Source organism: Malaclemys terrapin, chromosome 2, assembly GCF_027887155.1.
Source record: "Malaclemys terrapin pileata isolate rMalTer1 chromosome 2, rMalTer1.hap1, whole genome shotgun sequence".
Lineage (NCBI taxonomy): Eukaryota > Metazoa > Chordata > Testudines > Emydidae > Malaclemys > Malaclemys terrapin.
This window is the reverse complement of record NC_071506.1, coordinates 32402085-32426667: the sequence shown is the minus strand read 5'-3', so window position 1 is coordinate 32426667 and position 24583 is coordinate 32402085. Positions and strand designations below refer to the sequence as shown.

General features: G+C 42.4%; 1 protein-coding gene across 1 annotated transcript in view; it reads right to left on the bottom strand.

The window, feature by feature from the left end:
- Positions 1-24070, bottom strand: part of EIF3E (eukaryotic translation initiation factor 3 subunit E) — a 61597-nt gene extending 37527 nt beyond the window's left edge. The window contains exons 1-3 of the mRNA XM_054017533.1: positions 23961-24070; positions 17731-17845; positions 12286-12403 (exon numbers count right to left, since the gene is read on the bottom strand). Of these exons, the coding sequence (XP_053873508.1) occupies positions 12286-12403; positions 17731-17845; positions 23961-24050 (323 nt within the window). The 5' untranslated portion in view covers positions 24051-24070. The remainder of the gene's footprint in view (positions 1-12285; positions 12404-17730; positions 17846-23960) is intronic.
- Positions 24071-24583: the final 513 nt, after the last annotated feature.

The following is a 24583-nucleotide window of genomic DNA, read 5'->3' as shown; positions in this document are numbered from 1 at the left end:
GGAACCCCCTCGTTTCCACCAATTTACCAAGAAGAGATGTAAGGCTTACTGGTCATCCCCAGATCACCCCTAGAACTATGTTTTCTATATATAGGTACAACATTTGGTACCCTCCAATACGGTAGCTGTTCTTAATGGGATTGTATATTTTTGCTAGCTGGTCACATGTGTCATACTTCAGAGTTTTCAGAACTCTAATATATACCTTCTGGGTCTGGTAACTTGTTAAATTATCAATTTGTTCCAGCACTTCTACTTCTGACACCTCAATCTCTGAAAGCACTTCATTTTTATTACCAGAAAAGAGCAGGTTCAATGTAGTCACCTTCCTGCAATACCCTCTGCAGTAAAGAGTGATGCAGAGAAACAGCTTAGCTTCTCAGCAAGTTATTACAAGGTGAGAAAAATGGACTTGCATTTTTTAAGGAGCACTAATGTGTACTGCCCTAGTGCCACTGTTAGCTGAAAAAACAATCATGCCGTTAATAAGAAACAATCCACTGCATACTAAGAACTTGGGTGTGGGGGAGTTTTGCATGCAAATCAATCATCAATAACAATATTATACTGCATTTATGAAATTACAAAAGGATCTTAAAGCACTTTATAGACAAATTAATCTTCACTCAGGATGTCCACCAATTTACAAATTTGAGACCACCAGTATTTTTCAAAGATCTCCAGGAAACTATAAACAAGCCAAGGACTTTTTACTATCTTTGGTGTTGTACCAGAAATTAGCAATGACTTGTTCAGAGCAAATACAGTTTGGCGAGAAACAGATTAAAAAAAAATTAACTCAACCTATATACAAAGACTTACTCAAAAGGTCAAATATATATTAACATCTTAAAAGCTGAAAAAAATAAAGATACGGAATTGATCAAAACTGTACAGTTATTAGAAGAACAGGAGTACTTGTGGCACCTTAGAGACTAACAAATTTATTAGAGCATAAGCTTTCGTGGACTACAGCCCACTTCTTCGGATGCATATAGAATGGAACATATAATGAGGAGATATATATACACACATACAGAGAGCATAAACAGGTGGGAGTTGTCTTACCAACTCTGAGAGGCCAATTAATTAAGAGGAAAAAAAAAAAAAAAAACCTTTTGAAGTGATAATCAAGCTAGCCGAGTACAGACAGTGTGATAAGAAGTGTGAGAGTACTTACAAGGGGAGATAGTCAACGTTTGTAATGGCTCAGCCATTCCCAGTCCTTATTCAAACCGGAGTTGATTGTGTCTAGTTTGCATATCAATTCTAGCTCTGTAGTCTCTCTTTGGAGTCTGTTTTTGAAGTTTTTCTGTTGTAATATAGCCACCCGCAGGTCTGTCACTGAATGACCAGACAGGTTAAAGTGTTCTCCCACTGGTTTTTGAGTATTTTGATTCCTGATGTCAGATTTGTGTCCATTAATTCTTTTGCGTAGAGACTGTCCGGTTTGGCCAATGTACATGGCAGAGGGGCATTGCTGGCACATGATGGCATAGATCACATTGGTAGATGTGCAGGTGAACGAGCCCCTGATGGTATGGCTGATGTGATTAGGTCCTATGATGATGTCACTTGAATAGATATGTGGACAGAGTTGGCATCGGGGTTTGTTACAAGGATAGGTTCCTGGGTTAGTGGTTTTGTTCAGTGATGTGTGGTTGCTGGTGAGTATTTGCTTTAGGTTGGGGGGTTGTCTGTAAGCGAGGACAGGTCTGTCTCCCAAGATCTGTGAGAGTAAAGGATCATCTTTCAGGATAGGTTGTAGATCTCTGATGATGCGCTGGAGAGGTTTTAGTTGGGGGCTGAAGGTGACAGCTAGTGGTGTTCTGTTATTTTCTTTGTTGGGCCTGTCTTGTAGGAGGTGACTTCTGGGTACTCGTCTGGCTCTGTCAATCTGTTTTTTCACTTCAGCAGGTGGGTATTGTAGTTTTAAGAATGCTTGATAGAGATCTTGTAGGTGCTTGTCTCTATCCGAGGGATTGGAGCAAATGCGGTTATATCTTAGAGCTTGGCTGTAGACTCTCACACTGTCTGTACTCGGCTAGCTTGATTATCACTTCAAAAGTTTTTTTTTTTTTTTTCCTCTTAATTAATTGGCCTCTCAGAGTTGGTAAGACAACTCCCACCTGTTTATGCTCTCTGTATGTGTGTATATATATCTCCTCATTATATGTTCCATTCTATATGCATCCGAAGAAGTGGGCTGTAGTCCACGAAAGCTTATGCTCTAATAAATTTGTTAGTCTCTAAGGTGCCACAAGTACTCCTGTTCTTCTTTTTGCGGATACAGACTAACACGGCTGTTACTCTGAAACTTGTCATTATGCAAGGCACTGCATTTAGCCGTATGGAATGGAAATCCATCAACCTCATGAAAAAACTCGTACAGATACAGACAGACATCATCTTCCTTTCCAAATGCAAGCAGATGGACATCATACCAAAAGGACTAAAGGTAAAAAATCCATTACAATCTACATATCACACAGACTATGCTGAGAGACTGTGTCACACACTCTCAAAGAAACTGCGAAACCACCTGATCAGCATCCTATACAGCAAACAGGGAAAGATTAAGAATGAGCTCTCAGAACTGGATACTCTCATAAGAAACCAACCTTCCACACAAACTTCCTCATGGATAGACTTTACAAAAACTAGACAAGCCATTTACAAGACAAACTTTGCCTCTCTACAAAGGAAAAAGGACACTAAACTATCTAAACTGCTACATGCCACAAGCAGCCACAACAGTAGTTCCCTTAACCCACCCAGCAATATTGTTAATCTTTCCAGCTATACTCTTAGCCCAGCAGAAGAGTCTGTCCTATCTCGGGGCCTCTCCTTTTGTCCCTCCAGACCCATGAATATGATACAGTTCTGCGGTGACCTAGAATCCTACTTTCGACGTCTCCGACTCAAAGAATATTTCCAACATACCTCTGAACAGCATACTAACCCACAGAATCCTCCCTACCAGCACTACAAAAAAAAGGATTCTGCATGGACTCCTCCGGACGGTCGAAACAACAGACTGGATTTCTACATAGATTGCTTCCGTCGACGTGCAAAGGCTGAAATTGTGGAAAAGCAACATCACTTGCCACATAACCTCAGCCATGCTGAACACAACGCCATCTACAGCCTCAGAAACAACCCTGACATCATAATCAAAAAGGCTGACAAAGGAGGTGCTGTCGTCATCATGAATAAATTGGAATATGACCAGGAGGCTGCTAGACAGCTCTCTAACACCACATTCTACAGGCCATTATCCTCTGATCCCACTGAGGATTACCTAAAGAAACTACACCATCTGCTAAAAAAACTCCCTGACAAAGCACAGGAACAAATCCGTACAGACACATGCCTAGAACCCCGACCAGGGGTATTCTATTTGCTACCCAAGATCCATAAACCTGGATATCCTGGACGCCCCATCATCTCAGGCATTGGCACCCTAACATCAGGCTTGTCTGGTTATGTAGACTCTGTCCTAAGACCCTACGCTACCAGCACTCCCAGCTATCTTCGAGACACCACTGACTTCCTGAGGAAACTACAATCCATCGGTGATCTTCCAGAAAACACCATCCTGGCCACTATGGACGTAGAAGCCCTCTACACCAATATTCCACACAAAGATGGACTACAAGCTATCAGGAACAGTATCCCTGATAATGTCACAGCTAACCTGGTGGCTGAACTTTGTGATTTTGTCCTCACCCACAACTATTTCACATTTGGGGACAATATATACCTTCAAGTCAGCGGCACTGCTATGGGTACCCGCATGGCCCCACAATATGCCAACATTTTTATGGCTGACTTAGAACAACGCTTCCTTAGCTCTCGTCCCCTAACGCCCCTACTCTACTTGCGCTACATTGATGACATCTTCATCATCTGGACCCATGGAAAAGAAGCCCTTGAGGAATTTCACCATGATTTCAATAATTTCCATCCCACCATCAACCTCAGCCTAGATCAATCCACACAAGCGGTCCATTTCCTGGACACTACTGTGCTAATAAGCGATGGTCACATCAATACCACCCTATACCGGAAACCTACTGACCGCTACACTTACCTACATGCCTCCAGCTTCCATCCAGGACACACCACACGATCCATTGTCTACAGCCAAGCTCTAAGATATAACCGCATTTGCTCCAATCCCTCGGATAGAGACAAGCACCTACAAGATCTCTATCAAGCATTCTTAAAACTACAATACCCACCTGCTGAAGTGAAAAAACAGATTGACAGAGCCAGACGAGTACCCAGAAGTCACCTCCTACAAGACAGGCCCAACAAAGAAAATAACAGAACACCACTAGCTGTCACCTTCAGCCCCCAACTAAAACCTCTCCAGCGCATCATCAGAGATCTACAACCTATCCTGAAAGATGATCCTTTACTCTCACAGATCTTGGGAGACAGACCTGTCCTCGCTTACAGACAACCCCCCAACCTAAAGCAAATACTCACCAGCAACCACACATCACTGAACAAAACCACTAACCCAGGAACCTATCCTTGTAACAAACCCCGATGCCAACTCTGTCCACATATCTATTCAAGTGACATCATCATAGGACCTAATCACATCAGCCATACCATCAGGGGCTCGTTCACCTGCACATCTACCAATGTGATCTATGCCATCATGTGCCAGCAATGCCCCTCTGCCATGTACATTGGCCAAACCGGACAGTCTCTACGCAAAAGAATTAATGGACACAAATCTGACATCAGGAATCAAAATACTCAAAAACCAGTGGGAGAACACTTTAACCTGTCTGGTCATTCAGTGACAGACCTGCGGGTGGCTATATTACAACAGAAAAACTTCAAAAACAGACTCCAAAGAGAGACTACAGAGCTAGAATTGATATGCAAACTAGACACAATCAACTCCGGTTTGAATAAGGACTGGGAATGGCTGAGCCATTACAAACGTTGACTATCTCCCCTTGTAAGTACTCTCACACTTCTTATCACACTGTCTGTACTCGGCTAGCTTGATTATCACTTCAAAAGGTTTTTTTTTTTTTTTTTCCTCTTAATTAATTGGCCTCTCAGAGTTGGTAAGACAACTCCCACCTGTTTATGCTCTCTGTATGTGTGTATATATATCTCCTCATTATATGTTCCATTCTATATGCATCCGAAGAAGTGGGCTGTAGTCCACGAAAGCTTATGCTCTAATAAATTTGTTAGTCTCTAAGGTGCCACAAGTACTCCTGTTCTTCTTTTTGCGGATACAGACTAACACGGCTGTTACTCTGAAACTTGTACAGTTATTGATACTTCATTTACAAGAGCAATGGGGATAAGGATAATTGACTTAGCTGTGAATTTTCATTCTAGGGTCCTCCACATCAGACAGTCTTGACAATGGATCCCTATTCCCACAGCAACTGGAAACAGGCAGATTTTTGTTCCAAGCCTGATTTTAGGACAGTCCGTCAGGATGAACTCTTCCGAACAATAATATTTTTCAGCTTTGGAAATGTACTATATAAAAATTTAATATTGATATTCAACTCAAACGATTTGCAGCAGCACACTGACATAAAATGTAGGGATTTCTCAGAGGAACACCCTCCGCCTTTCAAACGTGAGCAACAGCTAAAAAAAACACTGGATATAATGCAGTCCTCTGCGGGAGAGTTGGACTGTGACACGGAAGATCCTAGAATGAAAATTCACAGACAAAACAGGATTTTCCTTCAGTTCCCTCCACATCAGACAGTCTTTACAGTGCACTGTATAAAGTCATAAATAATCCACTGGGAGGGAGAATTCAATTTACCAAGTAGAACTGAAAGGAGCATAAGGGCTATTGGGGCACCCTGTTCCATTACGTCTTTCTCCCAAACACTGCCATGTTTCTAAAGATTGGTATCAATGGTGGCAGGCCCTACGTAACATAATGAGAAGATTGGCCAGACAAGGGTAGTATCCCTTTCACATGAAGGATGGCATTCGTTAATACCCATGCAGAATTTACAAGTCCAAAAGGGATGTACTCTACTGAAAATGTTTCTTATTGTAGCAGAAGCTGACATTCATGTGACTCAACCCAATTATATCCTTAATAGATCTCTAAGAGGTTTATTTTCATATTCTGAAGTTCGGGGAACAATGCTGTAATGATAGCACTAGAGTATTTCCCCTGGAATATCATCCATCTCCTTGTTGAGAGACCCGAGATATAAAATGGGCTGTATACCATTATTTCTCTTTGCACCACAAATAATAATGTGCCCTTTTCAAAATCTCTCTCTCCACATGAAATCGGTTCTAGTTCTCCAGTGTGTAGGAGATGGACTACTGAATCTTTCTCTTCTGATACAAAGGTTCTTGTTGCGCATGGTTTATTTTAATTTACTTTTTAGGAAAAGGATAATCTTGTTCCTGGGACAATGTGTGAGTTCTGTTGAATATCCTTCCCTGATTGTGTCAAGCACCCATTTGCTTGGGTAGTTTACTCCCATGGGGAGGGAAGAGCAACCCCAACTTTGGAAATTCAAGAGAAACTTTAGGGGTTAGATGGTTTTCCAGAGAACCCAGCCTTGATATTCCAACTCTGAGAAAAATGAGCAATAGCTTCCTCCTAATGTGCAATCTTTATACTGGAACCTGGAAGAAAAATGGCTTCAAAGGGAACAAAGAGATAAGGTTGTTTTAAGACACTCTCACTGGAAGGAGGGAGGGACTTAATCCTATGTCTAAAACATCAGTGCTCAATGACTGCTTTGTCTCTACACTCCCCAAAGAGCTCATCAACAAAATATTTGGAAGGATATCAGGTGATATTCTGCAATTCTGGTTTCTTACCATGGCACAACAGGTGTCCCCAGAACAAGCCTTTGGAAGTTTGAATGTCAGCACATCTTAGGTGATGCATCAGTCATGGAAAGTTGCTAATGAAATCTCATTAAAGGTAGATTTTATGTAATGTATTTATTTAGGTATATGCTCAACAATGGCCTCCCAGTTGAACAAAGATCTCCATGATAAGAGAATACAGACAAGAGAATATTCTCAAGGCTCATGTGCATGCATTAAAGTTTAGCTGAGTGATAATCTTATTTCTCTAGTCTGTGGGTTTGGCAGGAATACTCTTGTCAGCTGGTATGATTATGCCCTTTACCAAGGAAGCTGCAGCAGGCAGAGAGTAGTAATGAAGACCTTTTAGTCCAAGGAATTTTCACTTCACCTTACTCACACCCTCAAACCAGGTGAGGAAAAATTAAAGCTCTCCTTCCATTTGCAAGCTTTAAAAAAAAAAAAAAAAACAGGTCTTTCATTCTCTAAAAAAACATATGCACCTGTAAAGTTAGACACTCATTGTGCTTAATTCTGGGAAGATTAGCCAAGTCTGAGGTACCATGCTCAAAACCCCAGTTTTAGAGATTTCTCCTTCGTTTAACTGATTGCAAGCAACATATTCAACAGTCCCTGGGCCAAACCCCTGAGACAAAAGGTAAGGCAATCTTGTGAGGGGGAGAGTGCTTTACCTGGGAGTCTGAAACAACAGTCTGCAGGCATGTGTCCTGCATGCCTCCCTAAGGAAAACAGCCACTTGATGGCCTCCTGTAGGACCCCTGGAGCCTGGAAGGGGAAAGGAGGTAAGTCCATCTTTCAGGGAAGGGGAGTGACAGCACAGACTGAGCAAGCTAGAGCCATTGGAGACAACTGAGTCACAGCAACTGGTACCTCTTATGGAGCTGAGCCCTCACAAGTAAAAACAGCTTGTGGGAGAGAGGGTGCACTCTGGGGCCTTCTCAACTGCCTCAGCACAGATCTTGTCTACATGCTGGCTTGGAGCAAGAATTTCTTCCTTCTGTGAGCTTCAGTGATTAAGGAAAGCTCCAGTGAAACTTTCCTGATTGCTCTGCAAGCTATGGGAACAGGGATCCAATATGTAGGTGAGAAGCAGGGAGGGGTTTAAAAATATACCCTGGTTCAATGCCACTGATTCCTGCCTGGTCTCAGGGAAAGGAGCTTTCGGGTGGCCTGCTCAACCATCTAAGCATAGACCTCACCCACATGGTAGCTGAGGGCTGAGTTTGTGCGGCCTACTGTCTGTCTAGGAGAGGTGTTCTTCAAATCCTCCTCAGAAAGCCAGAAGAATATTTTTTGAAGTTTAGCAGTTTTTGAGGAGAAAAACATCAAAACTGATGAAGAAACAGACATTTTGTTAAAAAAAACCTGTGGAAGCTCTGCTACAAAGATCTGGAAACTGCCATGTGCGCTACTTGGAGCAGAAAATTTTGGAGAGTTCTTCCTGAAATGTGGTCCTAACCCCAGGCTCAAAGCAAAGATCTGCTCTGCCTACAGATCTCACGGAGATGAGAAACACCCCACTGTGAAGACTGAGACATGGAAGGAACGGAGAATAATTAGAAAGTTTCAGTTGATAAAGAGTGTTAAAAACCTCAATACAGAGGAAAAAGATTAACGATTTCACTTATGAGTTTTCATTCAAAAATGGGGATCAGATTTTTTTTAATAAAAATTAAGTCCTAAACCAGTCTCACTGTGTAGTCTCAGATACTGAACTAAGCAGTTTTACATATTAAAAATTCATTGCCTCGTCAAAGTCACTAAGTAAATATAGTTTGCCATCTACTAGATGCAGATATTTATCTGGGAAGAATAAAGCTGTCATAGATTCAGTCTACAAGTTACTCCCTTATGGGAAAAAGCTTTGTTATGCATCTCCTATGCTAACCTGGGAAGCATGAGGCACTCAAGGTCCTGGAAGGCTACTCCAATCCCATATACCCATGCTAATATATCCACCGGACCATTGCTAGCATGTGCGTCTATATCTAGCATGAATTCACATATAACACGGTCGCGGCCATGGATCCCAAATTTAATTAATTTAATTGCAATTCATTTTAACGCAGTACCGTGCACGGATCCCAAATCCCACATTCTAGCGAGGGTCCAGTGTACTTCAAAATTGAGACTTGGAGTAATTAAATAGCCCTGATCACTTCAGCATCCACAAGGTAACAAGGGCATCCCCTGAGTTCCCTCAAAGGTATCTCCCTTGTTTGGCCAAACTTTCAGATTTATGAAAGCTCAACACTCTCCCCATCTTGAATGTTCCTAACATCATGATTCTTCTTTACATGAGAAGTTCCACCAGTTCAAAGTACAGCAGTGAATGTCAACAGTGCCATATACTATAAGAAAAACACATATAGTGGGTGGGCTGTATCCCTGTATGAAACAAGAAAACTCCCCTTAGTTGCACCTGACAATTTTGAAGCCTAAACTACAAGAGCAGGCCCTTCACAACGATGTGTGAAACACAACAGTATATTTTTACATTATATTAAGGAAATACCGATGTAAAAAATTATAAAATCTGATATATGCACCAATTCAGTACACTGTACTTAATTCCACAAGAGGAAGAATGACAATATTACATTTTAGCATACAGTTTGTAAGACCATTAGCCAAGTAGAACATATATGCATTTATCCATGCTGGGAGCTTCAACAACTTATGTCACAGTACACTGAGGTTTTCAGGTAGGTAAAACGAGCCTTCAGGCACTGGCAAGTATCCCTTGTGTGGCTTTCCAGGATACATAGGGTTTGATTCTCAACTACGCCTAAAGCCAGCAGGAAATTAGACATAGCAGACCTTTGATCCACCACATCCCCTTGCCTCCCCTCACACAGGAGGTGGTAGAGTTCTCACACAGATTCCTCCTAGACAAGGGAAGTTTTCCAGCATAAATATCTGGCTGCTTTCAATTCACTTTGTGCCAACCTTAAACGTCTAGGCAACAGACCTTGAAAAACATAATTCATTCTGAATCCCCAACTTATTGAGTGTTAACTGATCTCAGTAAGGCATTTTGTGTAATTGACTAAATCAAACTACAAGTCAGAAGCATTCGCAAAACTCAAAGAAGCAAGCATCTGCATGCTGTTCTAAAGATCTCATTTTACTACTAGTAGGAAAGTTTGCCCTATTGTATGTGGCGTGAACTGCTCTTTCTAGCTCAAAAACAAGGATATTAAGTGTCTTGAGATAAATTAAAAGGTTCTGTTCCTATTGTGCACCTTGCCACAAAATCTCAGGGAGGAGGCTGCCTGAACCTGTGGCTCTCAAGGCCACACTTGTATATACTCTTGTAAGCATCTTCTAACAGTATCTTGTTCTTGTACCAATACTTAATCATAGATACCTGTCTGGACAAGAGCATCCTTAAAATATTGGTATTGTCATAAGATATCTTTCCGTCCATGCAAGAATGCATGTGTGAACTGTAAAGATAGCAAAAAGTATCCATAGATTTTCATGATAGGAATACATCATAAAGGAACATTTAAGTGGTCAGGTGCCCTGGTGACCTTCCAACATCTGAGGTATGCAGGAAATTCCTCAAAACAGCTCTGAAGCAGTGAGGGTCTACAGGTAATGAATTACTAGAAACAGGATTCCCCTCAAAGCAGCACAGATGTGGTGTGCAGCAACTCACAGCTTATCAAGTGCAAGCGTATCAAGATGTGTAAGTAGGGAAAAAAAGAGACAGTACCATTTACCATTATAACCTCTAGTCAGCAGATTTATCAAGAAAAGAGGGTATTCCTTATACAACTTTGGAGACACGAACTCCCTAAATATGTGGTAACAGTTCACAAGTTGGGAGAGTCCTAACAGATATACACCAGGGAGCTTATCCCTACTGCTTAGTGGGAAGTCACACATGAAGCAGATTCAAATTGAACAGCAGATGTCTTAGCTGACAAATGGAAAGAAAAAAGAATGCACAAGACGACAGTTAAACAAAACAGCTATAACTGCCTGAGGTACTAATCAGCACAAAGTTATTTCCTACTATTTGTTAAACTACAAACTGAAGCAAGATGTATTTAGTTAATTTAAGTCCGAGGAAAACCTCAGGACATTTCTACTTTAACTGCTTTGAGTTGATTTTATGACTGGCGCAGCAGGCATAGAGAATTATACCATCAGCAACAAAACGAAAAAAATAATGACAAGAGCCCAGAAGACCCAGAACAAGAGCCCAGAAGACCCTTTGCTGTGGGTTTTCTGGGAAAGCAGGTGAACTGCTGCCCTCAAAACTTAAATTACATGGGGGTCCTAGTCAGCTGGGCAGCACCGACCCAAGAGTGGTGAGCAATACAGTAACTTGACCTTTCTCTATAGTAATTGTAAGTTCTCACCTGTGAATATGGAGATGTGTATGTCCTATGGTAATTTATAGTTATAAAAAACTCCAAATCAGTAAAATGTATACATAAATACATTTTAATCATTTTAGTCTGCCATTTCGCAAAATACAGCCTGCCCCAGTATCATGTGAGAACAAAGGCAGACTCAAAAAGCAAAATTCTACTCCCTTTGGGGGCGGGGGGTGGGGGGATTGCGGGGATGCACCGTGATGGGCACGGCCAAACCCCTGCATCCTAGAGCTAGCCCCGAGCTGGCCACAATGCAGAGATCCCTGGAGGCTCCCCATCCCAGCTTCACATCCTGTGGAAGGCACAAGACTCAACACCCACCTGGCCCCACTTACCAGGAGCCATGAGAGGCAAAGTTCTTCAAGTCATGCAGGAGACACTGAGGCTCAACAGGCCTGACCTGTGCCACTTGGCAGAGGCAGAACCACATCTGGGCAAAGTGTGAGCTTTTTTTACTCCTGTAGTGAAGACAAGCCCTCAGACTCACTTCTTGAACTGGCAGGCCTCAGGCTGCTGATGCTTCTAACTGTTTAAGAAGTTATTTTCATCACCCCTGAAGGTGATTACAACAGCAAATTATGTGCCTGGAAGGATGATACTTCAATAGTCTACTTTGAAGATGTTATGGGAAAAGAGCAGCAGAAAATTAACGTATCACTTGGGCTTTTCAGGGATGACTTCAAAGGCCTTTCTACCTATTTCATCATCTAAACACAAACAATATTTAAAGTATGACAAAACATTTCTTACAAGATGATTTATTTTTATTTTATTTCTGTATTTAACCACTTTGGTGGTCAACATCCTGAAGTATAAGCTCTCCCTCACAGAGACATCATTAATGGAAAGCAGAATATCATCATATGGAGGTCCAAGACATCACAGCATAAATATCAACATCCGGTACAGGCAAAGGGAGCAAAGATTTTCAGCTTCAAACTGACAACTGTTAATTTTTTTCTTTGCACTGGTCCAACAAGACATCTGGGAAGATTAATTCCTACAGTGTCTAGAGTATTAAAGAAAATATTACCTAGTAGATTGCATTTGTCTTGTAGTTTCTGGGTCTTCAAACATCTTGACAATTGGCTCAGTTTCTAACTGAAGCTGTTTCAGCTGTGCAACAACAGCAGTCCTCTTTTCACGCAAAGCTAGATAAAGAAAGAGTACAATGTAAAGTTAACACCTTAGCAAGCAGCCTGTAGTTATCTGATGTAGAATCAGCTAGAGTGCTGAGTGCCCTGGCATCCAAAAAACTCAGCTCATTTGTCCCCTCAGTCAAGCCACATTAACTGCTACAATGATTAATAAAGAATTAAAGGAGTGTAATATAATTAATGCCAAACAACATGGATTTATGGAAAATAGATCCTGCCAAACTTAGTATTTTTTTGCAACAAATTACAAGTTGAGTTGATAAAGGTAATAGTGCTGAGATAACACATTTCTGTATAGCATTTGACTTGGTACCACATGACATTTTGATTAAAAAAACAGAACGATATAAAATTAACATGGCACAAATTAAATCAATTCAAAGGTAGCTAACTGATATGTCTCAAAATAATTGTAAAAGGGGAGTTAACATTGAATGAGTGTTTCTAGAGGGGGACCACAGGGATCAGTTCTTGGCCCTATGCTATTTAATGTTTTTTATCAATGACCTGGAAGAAAACAAAATCATCACGGATAGTTTGCAGGTGACAAAAATTTGGGGAATGATAAATAATGAAGCGAACAGGTCACTGATACAGAGTGATCTGGACTGCTTGATAAATGGGCCACAAGCACACAATATGCATTTTTAATACAGCTAAATATATACATATGCATCTAGGAATAAAGAACACAGGGCATGCTTATAGGATGGGGATCTCTATCTAATTACCTGAGCATGAGCTCTCAGTGAGATGCTATGGCCAAAAGGGCTAATGCAACCCTGAGATGCATAAACAGGGGAATCTTGAGTAGGAATAAAGGCTATTTTACCACTGTATTTGGCTTTGACCGCTCCTGGAATACTTTTTCTGGTTCTGGTGCTCACAAATCAAGAAGAATGTTTATAGATTGGAAAGAGTTCAGAAAAGAGCCATGAAAAACATCCCTTTCAGTAATAGAGCTCCTTTTGTCTATGTAGCTTAACAAAGAGAAGGTTAAGGGGTGACTTGATTACAGTCTATAAGTAGCTATGTGGGGAACAAATATTTAATATTGGGTTCTTCAATTTAGCAGAGAAATGTATATGATCCAATGGCTGCAAGTTAAAGAAAGACAAATTCAAACTGGAAGTAAAACGTACCTCCACTCCCAACAGTGAGAGTAATTAATCATTGGAACAATTTACCAAGGGCCCTGGTGAAGTCTCCATCATTGACAATTTTTAACCAAGATTGGATGTTTTTTCTAAAAAGATATGTTTTGGGACTTATTGGGGAAATGTACGTCCTGTGTTATACAGAAAGTCAGACTAGATCAGGGGTAGGCAACCTATGGCACGCGTGCTGAAGGCGGCACGCGAGCTGATTTTCAGTGGCACTCACACTGCCCAGGTCCTGGCCACCGGTCGAGGAGGCTCTGCATTTTAATTTAATTTTAAATGAAGCTTCTTAAACATTTTAAAAACCTTATTTACTTTACATACAACAATAATTTAGATATATATTAAAGACTTATAGAAAGAGACCTTCTAAAAAACATTAAAATGTATTATTGGCATGCGAAACCTTAAATTAGAGTGAATAAATGAAGACTCGGCACACCACTTCTGAAATGTTGCAGACCCCTAGACTAGATGATAACACTGGTCCCTTTTGGCTTGGAATCTATGACTCATTTTACAAGTGACTAGCTTACTAAAAAGCCACTATCTCTATGGAAGAGTTTTACATCCCAGTCATGAACAACTTAAAAGATTTCTCATCCACCATGAAGGAAGAAACAAAGTTTTGGATACATTTGCTTGCTTCTGACAAAGTTGCAAAGGTGAAAAGCAATATAAAGGAAGGTGCTACATATATTCAAGGGGAATGGAATAATTATCTGCTGAACTGAAACTGTACGAAAAAAATCTTCAAAAATCTAGCCTAGATTTTTGTTCTGCGATCACTCAAACTCTGACAGAAAACTTATTTGAAAAGTAAGAAGAAAGATGCTTATAAGCAGCCTAATCTGCAAAATAACTTTCAAGCTGATAGAAATAGTTAGGAACACTATCGTTTTACATCTGGTGCTACCACGTGTGGCAGAGGAAGCATTTAAATATCAGCTTGAAGAAACCATGATTTGAAACAAAACAGCCAAAGTTTGAGAAAAATCAGCTATTTGAGTATAGAACTTTATGGAGCAAGAGGATCCACCACCCAATCCAGCAACGAGACAAAGATAAGGAAAAGAATGAAGTTGTCCCAACAACCACTGCAGTCAACCACAGTGTTGTATCCACAGAAGAACGATCCTGGGCGTAACCACACCACAAATTTGAGAACGAATTCTAGTGGACAAACTGGTAATGGTGAGTAATTCACAACCCAGTCTAAACCTGAGAAACACTTGCCTGATAAGTGGTACTTCAATATGATGGAACTATCCACACCTTCAGCTGACTCTTGTGATTACAAAAATGAAGGTGGTGGGGGAAGAAGAGGGCAAAAGGAGAAACCATTCAGTTACCTTACTGATTATATGACAGCATGTTTATTCCGTGACTCCTGCAGTTGAACAAGTTAAAGGTAAGGAAGGCAGAAGAATGTATAATTATGAAATGTGTGCAAATGCATTTGTTTAATGTAAACAAAAACAAGCATCCGAAGAAGTGAGGTTTTTACTCACGAAAGCTTATGCTCAAATAAATCTGTTAGTCTTTGGCTTGGTCTACACTAAACCCCCAAATCGAACTAAGGTACGCAACTTCAGCTATGTGAATAACGTAGCTGAAGTTCGAAGTACCTTAGTTCGAACTTAGCTCGGTCCACACGCGGCAGGCAGGCTCCCCCGTCGACTCCACGGTACTCCTCTCGCCGAGCTGGAGTACCGCAGTTGACGGCGAGCACTTCCGGGTTCGACTTATCGCGTCCAGACAAGACGCGATAAGTCGAACCCAGAAGTTCGATTGCCAGCCGCCGAACTAGCGGCTGGGCATAGACGTACCCTTTAAGGTGCCACCAGACTCCTTGTTGTTTTTGTAGATACAGACTAACACGGCTACCCCCTGATACTTGTTTAATGTATTTCCACTAAATTTCTAGCTTTAACTAATTAAATACTGTTAAAAGCGACAGAGTCCTGTGGCACCTTATAGACTAACAGAAAGATGCCACAGGACTCTGTTGCTTTTTACAGATCCAGACTAACACGGCTACCCCTTAATACTGTTAAGTTTCTTAAGAATGCAACTCAACTATAACCTTGGCAACAGTTATTCAGCTGACAGAAAGATTGAGAGTTGCCCATACATAACCCTTCATGGTAAATTTGGGCAAAAAGAACAATCTACACTTATTATAATTATGTATATAAAAGTAGTCTGTACAGAGAGAAAATTAATTGTACAGAAGTGCAGCACTTGGTGCACCACAGGTCAGATTTCTTGCACAGAGCACCAAGCAAACAAATAGTGCTGAATAGTACTTGACTCTGAATGAAAGTGTTACCTGCAGTAAACTTTATTTTATATTGTTAGATAAAGTTAATGATGGTTAACATTTGAATCATCACATACAGAAGAAATTTTATACTGCAAGTTACTGTAAGAAATATAGAATAGCAGTATCACTGAATAGGCATCAAATTGTCAATAATATAGAATAGCTTAATTTCAAGAATAAATTACATGCTCTAGAACAGAGGTTCTCAAACTGGGGGTTGGGACCCCTCGGGGTCACGAGGTTATTACATGGGGGGGTCACGAGCTGTCAACCTCCACCCCAAACCCTGCTTTGACTCCAGCATGTATGATGGTGTTAAATAGATAAAAAAGTGTTTTTAATTTATAAGGGGGGGGAGGTGTCACACTCAGAGGCTTGCTATGTGAAAGGGGTCACCAGTAAAAAAGTTTGAGAGCCACTGCTCTAAAAAATGCAAACAAAAGGATAATTTGGGAGGAATGTAGCTGGATTGTGTGTGGAATGCAGGCAGAGGATTCCCAGTAACCAGACTTATTCCCTCAGCTTTCTTGCAGATATGAATTCAAACTTCAAGGAATCGTTCCTACATATATGCAAGCTATTGAAGTGAAACATTATCCAACTAGAAAACTGCACAACACATCAGCTGAAATGGTGTACTGTAAGACTGAATCAAAATGTTAAATAAAAATGTTAAGATTGCCAAATCAGGTGCTCAAAAGTTAGGAAATGCCAGAATTGAATGCTTGTACATTAATTTGCTCTCCAGGCATGTTTGTGTAATGACATTCTTGCCTAGTATCAAAAGGAAAGTTTGTGGAAAAGCCAGGACTAGAACCCAGATTTCTTTGGTCCCAGCCCATTGCTTTAAACACAAGAGAACTTTCTGCTACTCACTGCCTCATTTGCTGTTCATCTTGCACAATCAATGAAGCAGAGGTCTTGTAGAACAAGCTGTATGTAATCCTGTAAAGACTAATGAAGTCATTCCTAACTTTTGAATACCTGACTTTGGAACCTTAATGATCAATAAACAGTTTTTTGCAAGTAACGTTTATTAAATGCAAAGTTATACTAATTTACCTGTAGCCCCAATGCCTAGACTCTGGGTGAAAGGATAATTTACCCCTTGTCACAGAACATACTTGACCTCTCTGCTGTTTTATGTTTTTATACATGACATAGGAACCATAACTTTGAACTTCCACATGTGTGATTAAACCTCAATCACACCTGACCTGAAAATCATATGCAGTGCTATAATAGAAATACCTTGTCTCTATAGTTTCCAAGATTGAATGCTTTAAAGGAAAGCTTGAACACAGCCCCCCCCAACACACCTAACTGTGCAATATTATATTTTCACAGGCAAAGAATAGCTTTGTAACCAATGATATGGCATCAGGGGAGTTATGGTAATCCCAAAGTCTTTGTTATTGGTCATGAAGTACTCTTATATACCACTTTGAAACTCTAAATTTTTAAATAAAAGAAAATATTTTGCAAGATTAATGACAATGACCTTTTTTAAACAAGGCACTTGCTTTCATTAATCATCTTTCCTTAAATTTGATACTGATATTTTTATTCCATAGGTACCAAGTACTGCATACAAGTTATTACCAACTACCAATGTATTCTTCAGAACCATACCAGAATACGGTGCCAAGTGAACAGTGGTCAAAAGAAAAGAACAACAAAAAGACAAATTTTTTAAACAAAAAACTACTACCAGGGATAGTTTTGAGACAATAAAATTGGCAGTTGTTGGAAAGGGTTGTTACGATTTCATTCACTCAAGCATCTACTTTAAAACTGACCGCAAAATCCACAGATCCACTTATGACCAAGCTTACCATGAGGAATCTCATCTGAATAAAGGTTTTTGTACACATCCATAGCGAAATCCACCATGTTGGTATCACTAAGAAGCTCCAATTTTCCTTGAAGTAATTCTTTTTCATTGTATATCTGAAACAATAAGTTAAAAAGATTTCATATAACATATTGAAACACTCTTTAAATAAAGAATCTGATTACTTTTTAAAGATAGCAATGGTGGCAATAACAGGACCTTAAATTTGACATTAAGTAGTTTTGAAAAACTCTCCATAATTCTTTTCCACTAGTTGGAGCGTCTATGGCCCATTTGTATCTCCTATGATGGCAATGATACGTTATGCATGTTGTTAAAATATTTAACATTTTACAACTATAATACATCAAAGAACATTCAGATGGATGACTGTTAAAACTGTATCTGGTTTGATAATTTACACTCAGTAAGAACCATATGGCTGAAGTGTTGTGGTAAATCCAACATGAAAATATTACACAAATTTTTAAGTAAAAGAAATTATTTGATATTCTGGCAGCTTGTTTACCTACTTCGGAAGTGCATAAGCAAAATTCCAGGCAGAAATTGTATGCAGCCTCACATATCTTTCAGCAAGAGCTGAAGAGCTAAATTTCCTCTCTACCCTAACTTATGGCTGAGGCTACACTTCAGTTCATCGCATCAAAATGGTGAACAACTGTGGAAGTAACATAAAAAACAACTGAACCGTAAATTCAAAATTTAGTCAGTTTTAAAGAGATGTGCCCTGTTATCCAACCACATTAGGATCAAGTGAGCATGTTTTTAATGTATTTGGATTAATTTACAGCAAAATATCTTAATAGGCTAGACATTAAAAAAATAAAGTTGGACAAAATACATTGATAGCTAAGGGTAGACACAAAAGAGTAGTAATATCTAACCAGTTATTCCTCTGTGAACTTTATTATGTGGTGTTTTACCCTACAGAACTGCAAGCTTTGCATTTTAGACCATATGTATGATTACATTTCACAAATTAAGCAACTACAACATGTGTGCTTTTTTTATTATTTTAAAAACTAGGTTTTTCTAAAAAAAAATAAAACATTCAATATACTCAAAACTCCCATTGATTGCAATGGGAGTACTTTCTTATTCTATGGAGTCTGCCAATTTGCTTGTGACTAGATAATGTTTTCACCCCTCAGCCATAAGGCAGATAACCAGAAACTATTTCCTACATCTCTCTATGCAGGAAAAGCCCACTTACTTTAGGTTTCAACAAGTATTTTAGCAAGTTTTGTGGGTAGCTGTAGTTTTGTTTTAAATTAATGTATGCTTCCAAGAAAAGCTACACTACTGCACTCACCAGAGCTGAAATGAGGGGTCAAAAGGGAGGACATTTGTACTGGTGCTCTGAGTTCAGGCCCCCCCCCCCAAGAACTAGGCACACCATTTGTCCAATTTTAAACTTGCTAGTCATGCTTTTCTAACGTTAGCAATTAATATTATCAGCTGGAGATCCAGTACTCAGATAAAGCCACACTTGTTTTTGTCTGGTATCAGATGGGAGAACGCCATAATGAAGTGTGCTACTTTATCTCCGCTGATAGGACTTTATGCACACAGTGCATGCAAGATCATGCAGGCAAGGAAGCACGCTCTTCAAAATTGCAGCCCCCTGCTGCCTCACGCAGCATAACCTCACATGCACTCTGTGAGTAAGGTCGGTGAAGTCACACCCTCAGGCCTGTCCCAGGAAGTACCAGAACCAAGACCGAACAACCTACCCAAAACCTCTAATGTCTGCGTAAATAAAAGTGAAATAGAAGGGAGTGAGGCCCCAACAAAAACACACTGAGGCCTCAAATTTCTCTAGCTGAGCCTGCAAGTCACATTTAGCTTTACACCAATGTGTAAGAACATAAGAACGACCGGAGTGGGTCAGACCAAAGGTCCAGCTAGCCCAATAGCCTGTCTTCCAACAGTGGCGAATGCCGGGTGCTTCAGAGGGAATGAACAAAGCAGGTAATCATCAAGTGATCCATCCCCTGTCTCCCATAACCACTAGAAAACAGTGGCTAGGGACACCATCCCTGTTCATCCTGGCCAACAGCCATTGATGGACCTATCCTCCAAGGATGTATCTAGCTCTTTTTTGACCCCGTTATAGTCTTGGTCTTCACTACATGCTCTGGCAAGGAGTTCCACAGATTGACTGCATTGTGTGAAGAAATACTTAAGTTCGTTTAAAACCTGCTGCTATTAATTTCATTTGGTAACCCCTAGTTCTTGTGTTATGAGAAGTAACACTTCCTTATTTACTTTCTCTACACCAGTCATGATTTTACAGATCCCTGTCATATCCCTCCCTTAGTCGTCTCTTTTTCTAAGATGAAAAGTCCCAGTCTTATTAATTTCTCCACACATGGAAGATGTTCCATCCACCTAATCATTTTTGCTGCCCTTTAGTGTACCTTTTCCAATTCTAATATATCTTTTTTGAGATGGGGTGACCAGATCTGCACACAGTATTCTAGATGTGGGCATACCATGGATTTATATAGAGACAATATATTTTCTGTCTTATCTATCCCTTACTTAATGATTTCCAACGTTCTGTTAGCTTTTTTGACTACTGCTGCACACTGAGTGGATGTTTTCAGAGAACTATCCACAATGACTCCAAGATCTTTCTTGAGTGGTAACAGCTAACTTAAACCCCATCCTTTTATATGTATACAGGAACTCCTCACTTAAAGTCATCCCGGTTAACGTTGTTTCGTTGCTGATCAATTAGGGAACATGCTTGTTTAAAGTTGTGCAATGCTCCCTTCTAACATCGTTTGGCAGCCACCTGCTTTGTCCACTGCTTCCAGGAAGAGCAGCCCGTTGCAGCTAGCTGGTGGGGGCTTGGAACCAGGGTGGACTGGCAGCCCCCCAACGGCTCCCCCCTCCCCTAAGTTCTCTGTGCAGCAGCTGCCCAGCAGGCTAGCAATTGCAGTGGTCCCTTCCACCACTGCAATGTGCTGCTCCTGCCCTCTGCCTTGGAGCTGCTCCCCGAGACTCCTGCTTGCTGTGGGGGGGGGGGAGAAAAAGGGGGGCTGTCAGGATGCCCCCCTCCCCCTGCTCCTGCACCCCACTTACCCCATCTTCCATAGAGTAGGGGACACACACGACAGGGCTCAGGACGGAGGGAGCTTACTGGCAGCAGCTGCGGTCTCAGCAAGCTTATCTAATTAACAAGGCAGTGTACTTAAAGGGGAAATGCGCATCTCTCTCTCTCTCTCTCTCTCACACACACACACACACACACACACACACACAGTGTGTGTCTCTGTCTGCCATGCTGTCTCCCCTCCCTCCATTCCTGCTGCCTTGTAGAGTGTGAGAGTTAACCCTTGAGGGCTCAGCCAACTGTTGGTTCATCATTTAGCAGTAAGGCATTCACTGGGAAATATCCCACCCTCTGACTCCACCTCAACCAAGCTTCACAATCATCATCACTGTGTACCAGTATTAAATGGTTTGTTTAAAACTTATTTGTGTGTGTGTCTCTCTCTCTCTTTTGTCTGGTGAAAACAAATTCTCTGGAACCTAGCGCGCCCCTCCCCCCCCCCTATTAATTCTTATGGGGAAATTGGATTCGCTTAACATCATTTCGCTTAAAGTCGCATTTTTCAGGAACATAACTACCATGTTAAGTGACGAGTTACTGTAGTTGGGATTATGTTTCCCATATGCATTACTTTGCATTTATCAACAATGAATTTCATCTGTCATTTTGTTGCCCAATGACCCAATTTTGTGAGATCCCTTTGCAGCTCTTCACAGTCTGCTTTGGACTTAACTACCTTCAGTAGTTAATAGAATCATGGAAGATAAGTGTTGGAAGATATCTCAGAAGGTCATCTAGTCCAACCCCCTGCTCAAAGCAGGACCAACCCCAACTAAATCATCCCAGCCAGGGATTTGTCAAGCCGGCCGGGTCTTAAAAATCTCTAAGAATGGAGATTCCACTACTTCCCTAGGTAACCCATTCCACTGCTTCACCACTCTCCTAGTGAAAAAGTTTTCCCTAATATCTAACCTAGACCTCCCCCACTGCAACTTGAGACCACTACTCCTTGTTCTGTCATCTACCACAACTGAGAACAGCCTAGCTCCACCCTCTTCGGAACCCCCCTTCAGGTAGTTGAGTGAGGGGGGATTTGATAGCAGCCTTCTTCTCTTCTGCAGACTAAATAACCCCAGTTCCCTCAGTCTCTCCTAAGTCATGACCCAGGCCCCTAATAATTTGTGTTGCTCTCCACTGGACTCTCTCCAATTTGTCCACATCCTTTCTGTAGTGGGGGCCCAAAAACTGGATGCAATACTCCAGATGTGGCCTCATCAGTGCCAACTAGAGGGGAATAATCACTTCCCTCAATCTGCTGGCAATGCTCCTACTAATGAAGCCCAATATGCCGTTAGTCTGCTTGGCAACAAGGACACACAGTTGACTCATATCCAGCTTTTCATCCACTGTAATCCCCAGGTCCTTCTCTGCAGAACTGCTGCTTAGCCAGTTGGTCCCCAGCCTGTAGCAGAGCATGGGATTCTTCCGTCCTAAATGCAGGACTCTTCACTTGTCCTTGTTGAACCTCATCAGATTTCTTTTAGCCCAATCCTTCAATTTGTATAGGTCACTCTGGACCCTATCCCTACCCTCCAGTGTATCTACCTCTTCCCCCAACTTTGTGTCATCTGCAAACTTGCTGAGGGTGCAATCCATCCCATTATCCAGATCATTAATGAAGATGTTGAACAAAACAGGCCACAGGACAGACCCCTAGGGCAGTCCGCTTGATACCAGGCTGCCAACTAGACATCAAGCCATTGATCACTACCCGTTGAGCCGGACGATCTAGCCAGCTTTCTATCAACCTTATAGTCCATTCATCCAATCCATACTTTTTTAACTTGCTGGCAAAAATACTGTGGGAGACCGTATCAAAAGCTTTGCTAAAGTCAAGATATATGAGCTGTAAATTTTGCCACCTCACTGTTTATCCCTTTTTCCAAATCATTATGAATATGTTGCATTGTACTGGTCCAAGTACAGACCCTGGTACAGCACTATATATATCTCTCTATTCTGAAAACTGAACATTTATTCCTACCATTTGTTTCCTATCTTGCAGCCAGTTACTGATCCATGAGAGAACTTTCCCTCTTATCCCATGACATCTTACTTTAAGTGCCTTTGATGAGGGACCCTGTCACAGGCTTTCTGAAAATCTAAGTACACTATATCCACTTGAACTCCCTTGTTCACATGCTTGCTGACCCCCTCAAAGAATTCTAGTAGGCTGTAAGGCATGATTTCCCTTTACAAAAAACATGTGAATACTTCCCCAACAAATTATGTTCACCTATGTGTAGATACATCAGTATAGAAGAATCAGGGTTTAAACCCGAATGCAGACAAGGCCTTGGAGCTACAAGGTTCCTCAAGAGTACTAGAAGGTTTAGGAGACACAAGGTAAAATAATAAGAGAAGTCTCTCCTACCCAGGATATGATGGGAAGGAGGAGGCATGCCCACACAGGTGCAGGTCCAGGGAGATCTGGGGGAGGTTCCCTCGCCCCACCTGGGGGGGGGGATACCCACCAGCAGCTGGGGAAGGATTTCCCCACCGCACCTTGGGAGGGAACAGAACCCAAACCCGTGAAGAGATGGGGAGGAAGTTCCTCCACCCCACCATGTGAGGGGCCGGGGTCCACGATCGTGGGCAGCTAGGGAAGGATCCCCCCACCCACCTTGGTAGAGAACGGGACCCAAACCTGCGGGGGTGGGCGGGAAAGGAGTCCCCACACCGCACCTTGTGAGAGGACGCGGGACGCAGGCCCGAGGGCAGCTAGAGGCTGCCCTGCCCCCCGCCGGGGGAGAACGGGAAGAAGAGCAGGTAGCCCCGAACCTGTTCTCCAGCCACCCCCCGTTTTCCGCAGTGGCTCCGGAGCGCGCAGACCGGCCCCCACGGGACAGGCGATTGGACTCCAGGCAGTTCTTCCCTAACTCCCTGCGCATCGCCCCGGGCGGCGCGCCCGTCGCTCAGGCCAGGGCCTGTGGGGAAGCCGACGGCAGCCCGGCGGCCCCTGGCCGGGCCTCATTACCGCCCTCCAGCGAGAGGGAGCAGGCCCAAGGGCTGGTTTCCGCCTGCCACGTGTCGGCGGCCACCGAATGCGGGCCCGCGAGGGGCAGGGGAGCGGCCCGCTCTCCACGTACCTCCTTGACGGACAGGAACTCGAGCAGCGGGAAGACCAGGTGCCGGTCCAAGAAGTGCGCGATCCGGGTGGTCAAGTCGTACTCCGCCATCTTGGGAAAAGGGGCGGTGCCACACCCGCGCCGCTTCACCAACGCGCACAGAGACGCGGGCGCGACGCCGTGTTGGGGAAGGGGCGTGGTCAGAGTGAAGGTAATGCGCGCGCATGTAACCTCGCAGCCGGCGGGAGATGGTCTGCGCGCATGCGTGCGGGGATGGCCTGGGCCGCGCGCGTCTTGGGCGTGCTCGTGCTGAGGGCTTGCAGCCGGTCGGGATAGTAAAGAGGGAGGTTGGCGGCGCGTTTACCGCGCCTCGTGTCCTCCAGTACGCGCGTGTGCTGCTGCTGTGTGTGGCGGGCCCGCGCTAAGCGCTGGGTCCGAGCACGCGGTGGTCGGCTCGCACTGCTGCCAAAGCGGGGAGTTAAAGAGCTTCATTTGTTAGCTGCGTCTTGCCTTGTGCAAACCATCTACCAGCCATGCCTGGAACTTACTAAACACAAACAGCTCTGCCTACACCAGGAGTGCAAGTAGGGTGGCACCCTCCAGGACACAGTACCGGCAAGAAATTTTTAGCCAGTTCGGGGTAC